At 43.4% G+C, this 10,000-nt stretch overlaps 2 protein-coding genes across 6 annotated transcripts in view; both read right to left on the reverse strand.

Moving 5' to 3' along the window:
- Window positions 1-429: 429 nt before the first annotated feature.
- On the reverse strand, window positions 430-6,033 carry phyhd1 (phytanoyl-CoA dioxygenase domain containing 1). 3 transcript variants are annotated; one of them, XM_027027047.3, is made up of 11 exons: window positions 5,887-6,033; window positions 5,100-5,258; window positions 3,638-3,713; window positions 3,502-3,549; window positions 3,287-3,342; window positions 2,976-3,038; window positions 2,828-2,849; window positions 2,293-2,421; window positions 1,984-2,100; window positions 1,610-1,736; window positions 430-809 (listed from the first exon to the last, which is right to left on the reverse strand). In XM_027027047.3, exons 1-11 carry the CDS (start codon window positions 5,917-5,919, stop codon window positions 764-766), a joined length of 876 nt encoding a protein of 291 aa, XP_026882848.2. In that variant the 5' UTR covers window positions 5,920-6,033; the 3' UTR covers window positions 430-763. The 3 variants fall into 3 exon arrangements, with proteins under 3 accessions (XP_026882848.2, XP_081560936.1, XP_081560937.1); XM_081704810.1 differs by lacking the exon at window positions 5,887-6,033 and adding an exon at window positions 5,616-5,880; XM_081704811.1 differs by lacking the exons at window positions 2,828-2,849; window positions 2,976-3,038; window positions 3,287-3,342.
- A 3,866-nt stretch (window positions 6,034-9,899) lies between these two features.
- The window catches only part of lrrc8aa (leucine rich repeat containing 8 VRAC subunit Aa), a 17,115-nt gene continuing 17,014 nt past the window's right edge, over window positions 9,900-10,000 (reverse strand). For all 3 annotated transcript variants that reach the window (XM_027027048.3, XM_081704628.1, XM_081704629.1), the window contains one exon: window positions 9,900-10,000. This exon is cut by the window's right edge and continues 984 nt beyond it. The gene's annotated coding sequence lies outside the window, so the exon portion shown is untranslated.

Consider the following 10,000-nt stretch of genomic DNA (forward strand, 5'->3'; position numbering starts at 1 on the left):
TCATCACACTACAACACCCAGCAGGCTGTTCGTGACCCAACCCAGGACTCCACCAATCCTGAACTTCACGTCAGATCGTCATCACAGGAATATTGAACGCACCTGTGTACTTGATTATTTAAGCCTGTCGAACATTAGGACACTGTGAAGTATTGCCTCTAGTGTCTTATGCATATCAAGTGTTCTCTTGGATTGTTTTCTGTGTACCGAACCTTGACTTAGCAATTCCCGTTTCTGATTTTTGCCTGCCCCTTTTGGATTCTGCTGCCTGGATTATTGGATGGTTTTTTGACACGGACTGTTTTTCCTACTTTCGGGTTGCTCCTTTTTTGTGACCGTTTCCACTACCTGTTACTACAATAAATCTGTTTTTTATCCGCGAGCATCTGATTTTTGCCTGGCCCGTAACACAAGGAAACAACCAAGGAGTCACAGAATATGATTACTGATTTATTGTCACTGTACCTGGTGGTCATATGAATAAAATCATACAACTTTATATCTGGGAACTTTTATGTCTTTAATTTATGCAAGAAAAATACTTACATACTTATACTTTTATACTATAACCATATTAACTATATTGTATACTATAACTATATTAACTATATTGTATACTATAACTATATTAGAATTATCCTTAATGTTAATGTATAATGGGAACATTTCCCAAAATGATCCCAGGACATGACTAATTACATGTGTTAGTTATTTATTAAAAGTATATTCCAAAACCTGATACCCAAGCCAAACTGCAGAGGAGCTAGGTATACAGTGAGGGAAAGGCCAGCTTATTGGTTGGCTGTAACCTGACAGAGAGAGAGAGAGAGAGAGAGAGAGAGAGAGAGAGAGAGAGAGAGAGAATAGCAGACAGTAAAGGTGACATTAACCTCAATTAATAACCTGATGCCTTTAACTAAGCTGATTTACAGCACTAACCCTAACACTAACCCTAACCCTAACCCTAACACTAACCCTAACCCTAACCCTAACACTAACACTAACACTAACCCTAACCCTAACACTAACCCTAACCCTAACACTAACACTAACCCTAACCCTAACCCCAACCCTAACCCTAACCCCAACACTAACCCTAACCCTAACACTAACACTAACCCTAACCCTAACCCTAACACTAACCCTAACACTAACCCTAACACTAACACTAACACTAACCCTAACACTAACCCTAACACTAACCCTAACACTAACCCTAACCCTAACCCTAACCCTAACACTAACCCTAACCCTAACACTAACACTAACCCTAACACTAACACTAACACTAACCCTAACACTAACCCTAACACTAACCCTAACCCTAACCCTAACCCTAACACTAACCCTAACCCTAACACTAACACTAACCCTAACACTAACCCTAACCCTAACACTAACACTAACACTAACCCTAACACTAACCCTAACCCTAACACTAACACTAACACTAACCCTAACACTAACCCTGACACTAACACTAACCCTAACCCTAACACTAACCCTAACCCTAACACTAACCCTGACACTAACCCTAACCCTAACCCTAACACTAACCCTAACCCTAACACTAACACTAACCCTAACACTAACACTAACACTTTCTCACCAGTTTTCAGGACTCCAGCGTGTGTCTTTGGACTCCATGATATGGAATGTATAGGCATGGCGGGAGGTGTTGGAAGTGTTTGCGGCACTGCGGTGCACCACTTCACCATGGATCAGAACCATCGAACCTGCACAAGCAGCAGAACTTCACTCAAATATGCCAACAAGCCACCAAGCTCAGGGTTTGAAATACACTCAAATACACATACATGTACAAAAAACACACAGCCACACTCAAATCTCAAATCACAAATCTACTCTAATACCTCAAAGTAAACGTATGAAACGGTGCATGTCATGTTTACATGACAATCAGAAATTTATAGCCAAGCATATAAATTTTACTGTGTTTAACACAAACACACACACACACACCTTTCTTTACAGGTGCTGGTACAAAGACACTGTCATCATAAGTCTGGTCACGGCCAATGAAGTCGGTCAGAGGAAATGTGCCTGTAGGTGTCCGGACAAACCTTCGGGTGATTCCATCTAACACACACACACACACACACACACACATATGTTTGAAGCCACAAATCTTACCTCACGAAATGACACAAAAACTCTGCTGTACTACAAATCTTCGTGGCTAGAACAGAACCCTTTGCCATATTTTTGTATGTGCATGTGTGTGAGTGTGTGTGTCTCCTCACTATGTGGTGTGTACATGTGTGTCTTCACCATTGTGTGATCCCGGTATGAACCACAAGCAGCCGTTATCGAGTGTCACATCTTCCAGAGCGATCCAGAATCCCGTTACGCGGCCAAGCGGCTCTGTGTGCAGGAAGGTTGCGTCCTGATGAGGGGTCACTGAAAGGTCAAAGGTGAATCAGTTTATTAATTCTATTAAAGACAGATGGCCTATTGAGACCAAAGGAAGTCAAATTACTAGAAAATCTGTGATTGGTCAAGATGCTCATAGTTCATAGTTTAATAAAATGGGATTGGTTGGAGTATTTACATACTGCAGCCTGATTGGCGATAACAATGAATTGAAGTTATATTGTGCCGTTCTGCAGAGGACAGGAAACACAGTTCCCATCTGTCCTTATCCCTAGAGAACAGGCCGAGGACACTCAGGTGTGGTACTAACGCTAAACCAAAAACGGGTCAATTGCCTTGGGTTTAAAGGCCCATTGCTCTATCTGAACCAGGCTGTGCCAAGTGGCCTGTCCCCCAGTATGGGCTCTGTGTGGGCGTGCTGCAGGTGCTTTACCTTCTCCACCGATGCCTGGTTGCTACGGGGAAGAAGGTAACACACAAAGCCGGTCAGCCTCAAACACTGCAGGCATCATGTGCTGATATCAGCACCAAAGCCCTCAGGCATGGATGATGAAACCAAGCATGACGAGCGTGCATTGTACCTTAAAAATGTACATGCTCTGTAAAACCACAGGATTCGTTAGACCCAGTTTCTTAACCACGTTCTGTGGGTCAAGGGGAGAACATGGAGTAAGGGACAGAAACACCCCCCCCACACACACACACACACACATATGCAGCATGACCTATAATAATGAACTACAGTATCAAATATATTTAACTACAGTATGAAAAATAATCTCAGTGGAGGGTAAGGATTTTTAACATTTTTTAGAACGAATTTGGATGAAAAATGTATAAAATGTCTCTTTATATCAGAGCAAAGAGTACAAAGAGGTCAGAGGTCATTTACCTGGACTTTAGGAGAGTGAGTGATGGATTTGAACAGAGGTTCATAGGCATGGAGAGCTACACAGACAGGCAGGGAGCAGTAGAGGAGCATATTATTTTCCACACAAGCACAAGCCTCCACACCTGGAGGTACGATAATTCAGTCCCAACGGGCAGATAAAGACAGAACAGCTGGAACATAACTGTGTAGACAACAATCCAGTCGCTTTTACCCACCGTGTCCAATCTTGTTTAGCGATCGTTCTCTTGGCACAATGAATTCCCCTGAGAGAGAAACGAAGGATAAAAACAGAGTGATATGAGAATCCAGAGCGTTGTAGTTTGGCTAGAACTGAGCTGCCAGGACACAGACCTTTGTCATCAAAGACTCCTTTCTCGAAGAAAAAACGGATCTGGTCCCCACTCGTGATGAAATATTCTGCATTTCCCTGTAGAGAGACAAATGGTGATCATATGACCCGAAGGTGGGATCGTACGGGCGAACTGGATGATATGCTGAGCAGGAGCTCATTAACACAGCTGCCATTAAGGTCAGGGCAGAGGTAATTAACTCAGACTTCATTAATGTCATGGCAGAGGTAATTAGCAAAGACCTCATTAAAATCATAGCAGAGGTAATTAACACAAAATGTAATTAAGGTCATGCTAAAGGTCATTAACCCAGTCCCAATGATGTCATGACAGTGGTCTTTAATGCAGTCGACACTGATGTCATGTCAGAGGTCACTATCACGGTCCACACTGATGTCATATCAGAGGTCATTAACACAGTCCACACTGATGTCTTGTAAAAGGTCATTAACATGGATCTGGGCATTGGGTTGTAGTGCGGAGTTAACGATTTGGAGCAGACATGAGGACTGATATCTGAAAGACTTGTGGTTTGTCTTGGAGTTCATGGCCACTGACTTTAAACTTGAACTGACTTGTTTGTCCTGCTGGCCTGCCATTACAGTAGAATAAACACCAAAGTGTCAATACACTAGATTACATACCAAAGTGTCATTACAGTAGAATAAACACCAAACTGAGCAGCAAAGCAGGGACGTGTGTCTCTGAAAAGGTTCTGATCTGTATTCTTTCACCTGTGAAGTATTTTACCAGTGCCACAATACCAAACAACACACCGGTGTAATGCATTTCCCATGGTACATTTGTGTCTGTGACTGATCTGTATGGGCAGATAGGTGGCAGTAGAATACTGGAGATGAGCTGGAAAGACTGACGCTTCATATTTGACTTTGGATGAATTAGGACTTTAGTTAAAAAGAGACACTTGACTCTTGCTAAAAGACTCATATCTGCTTGCAGCAGAAAAGGGAAAGCTCATCAACACCTCTTTTTTGGAGGGAAGGCTGTGATGAAAGGGTATGGATTTCAAGGAAATCTGCTCGATTGTGTAATAAATTCCATTAAACCTGACGTAAAACATTGGTTGCGACATATTTTTGCACTGAGCCTGTGCTTTAAAATGACCATGGATCTTTAAGCAATGTCCTCTGATCATGTTCACTAAATGTGTGATTTGTAGATCTGCAGTCACTTTAAGAGGATCAGATATACCACCCTGCTGTTTGAACAGCCTTATTCTTACACACACACACGTTTGATTGAAGGCCGGTGTGACTGACTAATGCAGTCTGTTGTTCTAGGAACTCAGGAAGACCACAAGCTCCCACAGGGAACCACAGCTGGAAACTAAATGGCCTTTCCTGCATCTTCGCTAAAGAGGCTCACCCAAGCTTATCCGCTTCATTACAGGATATGACGCATGGTAACGCGCGAGCCGAGGCCCCGCCCACGCGCGTCATTACCTGGCTCTTCAGCTGCTCCTCGTGACCGGTGGAGAACTGCACGCGGCAGTGCGTGGGCACGTCCATCCGCGCGACCAGGCCGCCCGCGCGTTCCCGCAGCGCGTCGCACTCCTCGGCGCTGAAGAGTCCGTCCAGCACGAGGAAACCGTCATCCTGGAACTGCCCCCAAAAGCGCAGAAGGCCGCATTAGGCTGCACCTCCGACATGGGCACACGAGTCTGCGCAGCCCTAAAGGCGTTTCCTTTTATCTGCTGCGTATTTATTTTACATTTACGCTATTCGGCAGACGCTCTTACCCAGAGACTTATAAAAGCGCTTGGTCATTTACTTATAGAATATATCCAAGTGCAGTACAGTAGGTTAGAGTCCCAGATACCAATGATCTATAATACTGTAGAATAAAGGGATCACTGCTGATGCCTAGAAGTGCAAAAATAAATCAGGTCTATTTTAAACAATAAGCGCTATAAATAAGTGCTAGAGTTTGTTAAACAACAACATTAAATTAGGACTTACTGTAGGGTATTGTTTGTCAGTCAATACGGGAGCAGTGTCAGTTGTCCTTTAAATATTTTTCCATTTCTATTTAAATATTTGATATTTGGAGGTTAATCGAAGCAAAACGGACTTCGAGCACTGACCACCGCGACACTTTCGTGCTGGAGAAACGGTCGCGTCCGTCTGATCGTCTTGCCCTTTAACCTCCAGCTTCTTAGTCTAACCGACGCGCATCGAAAAGTCTTGCCGTTAAAAGGCGCTGCCGTTGTGTGCGTTAAGTTCGTCTCACCTTGCGCACGTCCTGCTCCGTTAGGATCTCCATGTTCAGGCCACCTTGCACGGGCACGCGTCCGAGCGACTCGCTCCTAAAGCGCCACGTGATTTCGACACGTCAAGCTCGATTATGCGGCAGCACGACGGCGCAGGTGGTGGATTTTGGACCAGCGTGGGTTTCACGGGTTCACGGGTTCACGGGTTTACGGGTTCAGGGGCGCAACTGTGTAGCGTTTTCATTCGCCAGGTTACAAAAATTAGGGGATTCAGTCACGGTGTGCAAGTCAAACTAAAAGCGTTTAACTGATCCAACAAGTTATTCTCTCCCCCCCCCCCAAAGTTTAAATAAGACGCACTATTTGTGGATCGTATGGTGGTCTACATTCAAGCATTGAATGCACGTTTGAGGTAATGCTGTGGACTCGTTGACTCGTTGGACGTATGCTCTAGCTTCTGGTCGAGGTTTACACACCAGTATTCTCTAAAACTAGGCGAGCAACTGGTGGAACTGGTTAGGAGATAGCAGCATCTGGCGCCCTCTGCTGGCCAAAACGAGCACAACGCGAGACGTCGGCCCGTCTCTGCTGAAGGTCTTTCTTAAGACTTTCTGGGATGTTTTAATTCACAGTTCAGGCCACTAAAAACGGGGACGTCTGGGTCACTCTGGCCTTTATTCGATTAAATTCAGTTTAATTTTATGCATATGGCGCTTTTAACAATAAACATTAACTCAAAGAGTTTACTGGACCCACAGTAGAGGCCCCAAAGCAAAAGGCAGAAATCTTGCCTGGAGCAGACTCAAAACCCATCTTCCAGTGGGCAACACTGGAGTGCGCATACAAAACAATACTATTCAACTGAAACATCTGGGAACGAACACTGCAGGCTGTTATTTTACAGGCGTTTACCACATGTACTATTTTCTTGTGATCTTGTGGGGTTGTTTTTGGCAATCAACACGCAAGGCAGTTGCAGTGGTATTGCACATAGTTTCTCAGCTGCATTAACCAAAGGAAATTACTATTTACATTTGGAAAACACAGGAAAGGTTTAAAAACAGAGGCTATGTAATTATATACTGTTATTGGTATTAAAACGAATGGTGGAAGAAAGTTCATTCTGTGTACGCCACATTGAACTTTATAGCTGGAGTTGCGCTTGCCGTAGTCACCGAAATGTCATTCCATTTACGAACCACTAGAGGTCGCTGTTACACCACTCATCAAAGCACGCCTGGCAAACTCGTTACGCGTAAACGCGGACGGAGACCAAAGAAATATGGAAAGCCAAAGTGGTCAAAATTTGCCTCAAACGAACCGCATTATATTTGTAGACCTAGCATTAGTGACCATGGTTAGGTACTTCAGACATCGTATTTTAAAATGGCTATTCAAATGGGCAAGTACTTTAAATAGGCAATTCAACCAAACTTGAAACTTGGTTAACTAGTTAGCTAGCATTTCCTACAGCTGGAACATGGCGAGGAGGAATGCGTTGTAGACGGACACAGCACTCGACAATGCAGGACCCCATGTAATTCAATTAAAATTAACATGGTAAGTGCCATTTTAAATGAGTTAATCACAGAATCCAATAAACTGCTAAAATATTAACCAGAGACAACTAGCTAACTGATAATTGGCTGCAAAACAAAGCTCACCCAAAGGTAGCTATAGATGGCCAGTCATGAGTTGCTTCTAGCGGCAGACTGAAAGCAAGGTTGTTATCTTGTAGGAACAGATGCATGTTTGTGTTGAACTTGATGGCTAGCTGGCTATCAGAGGTGTAGTTTGGTAGTGGCGTTAGCTAAACTGCTGACTTCAGACTTGTTATGATTAAAACTGAATGGAAGGGGAAGGTTTATCACAACAAACTGAAGAAGGACGCCAAACAGCGAATATGGATAACAGAGCGCTTGGTATTCCTGTTTTATACCCTTGTGTCCTTACTCCAAGTCTAGCACTGGGCAGTCGGGACCCACCGTCTCTCAAAGATTCAAAAACTGCCTGGTCACAAATCTTCTGAGTTTATGTGGTTATTTATTCAAATTTGAACAGTGTCTGTCCTCAAATGGGAGCTACTGAGTATTTCCAGCTTAGAAGTAAGAAATAGTAAGAAATAGCCTTGTTCTTTAAAAACTATACAAATTTTAAGAGGAAAAAAAATGTTAATTGTAATTATCTATATGACACTGATCATCTAAAATTAAATTATTGCTACAGGCCTTGCGATGTGTCTTGAGAGAATCTATATACAATGTCCTTTCCCCATTCATTCTAGTCCATTTGGCTTGTCTGTTCTTTTTCTGAGTTATACACTGGATTTTTTAAAGAATGTTTGTTTGGTGTGCCCTCATGTGTTTTTCTGTTTGTCTCCCATTCTATGTGCTGTTCACGTGTGTGTTCTTGGTCAGGTTAGTCCCTACCACAGTGGAGTCACCTGCAAGTCAGAGACACTCCTGCTGTGCTTGAAAACAAAGACCTCACCTGTATGATCCCTCACCCTCCTGAAGAGACTGAAAGACTGGGCTGGAGATTTTACTAATTAGACCACCAGCAGCAGCAGCATTATTCTGTCTGGTTTGTTGACTGTGTGTCCTCTGTGCACTCCAGCTACAGCAGTTTCATCCTCTGACACAGTCGTGATGGACTTAATTCTCATTGTCACTCTTTTTAGGTGACCTCACATAGCTAGATGCCCACACTCATTGGTCTCTTCTGATTAATCTTAAGATTTCTGTTAAATGACTAAGCTATCTATCTATCGTTCCTAATATGTTACTAATTACTGTATGTGCCCATCTTTTCTTAAATTGGCTCCTAACTCGCATTGCTCTTTTTGTATTGCTTGTGATATCTGGTGTCTACCAGAGGATGGGATCCACTTCTGAATCTTGGTTGCTCTCAGGGTTCCTTCATGGTCGGAAAGGATTTTTTCTTTACTAATGTTGCCTTGTACAGACATCAGAGTCCAATTACAGCTGGCTGGTGGCGACATCTGTAATGAAAAGTACTATACAAGTAAATTTGAACTGAAAGATACATGGGCAAGCTTATGAAATTTTAAACTGATGTAAATTAAACAATTTTATTACCATGAAGAGTGTCTACTGGTTTAGTCAGATAATTAGCTCCACCTACTGGTTTATAGTCAGATAATGAGCTCATTATCTGACTATAAAGCGGTGCTTTAAACGCCATTGTAGGGACACCAAACCCACGTAAAAAACAGCGTTTTGGAACACTTAAAGCAGTGCTTTTTACGTTTTCAACTGACAAATAAACGGTGTAAAATACGTCGTCTTTGATAGTTTTTTGCGTCGTATTTTACGGCGTAGTGAAAAATAATACTGTATTTTGCGTCCAAAACGCCGCGTTTCCCGCCGTTTTACAAATAATGCGCGGTTCGTTTGAGGCGAATTTTGACCACTTTGGCTTTCCATATCAGCAGACTCGCCGTGCGACTCGTGCGTTTCAGCTGCATCATATAACTGCGTCATTACATTTCTGAATCCCCCACAAATGAACAAGTCTGCAAGTCATGGTCACTAACGCTTCCTGCTGCTTTCAGCTGGCCTACTTCCGTTTTACACAATATTCTGCTACACTGTACACGTAGAGGAGACGCTTAAAGACTGATCTGGTGTCAGGGTTTCTTTTTCCTCCCCCCACATTCTCTACAGGTCTACTGCGTGCAGTCTGATCCTGAACCAGCCTTTAACAGGCTCCTCTGACTGGGTGTTTGTCTCACGTCCACACTCTGCAAAAGAGGAAATGCACGAAATCCACGTGCGTTAGCTGTGAATGGAAGAGTCTCAGGAGGCAGTACCTGCCTGGCACGTGCGGCAGACTCAACCGTAGGCTGCCCGGGCTGCTGCGCGTGCGTGGTGTTTGGACAATGAGTCCATTTAAGAGGTATAGCTACCTACCCCCCCCCCCCCCCCCCCACCCCCCAACACGAGGATGGGTGTGTGGATGTTTTTGCTTAATTAAATGTTCTTGGTGTGAAAACACCACAAGGCCACCAGACTCCTCCGGGAAACTTTATTATAATCCTTGGGATGAAATAAAGTTAAAAAACAAAACAAACAAAACCAGTTACTGTTCATACAAGACAAAGCTAATGCATGT

Source organism: Electrophorus electricus, chromosome 21 (assembly GCF_041902795.1).
Source record: "Electrophorus electricus isolate QZ-2024a chromosome 21, ASM4190279v1, whole genome shotgun sequence".
In the NCBI taxonomy this organism is placed as follows: Eukaryota; Metazoa; Chordata; class Actinopteri; order Gymnotiformes; family Gymnotidae; genus Electrophorus; species Electrophorus electricus.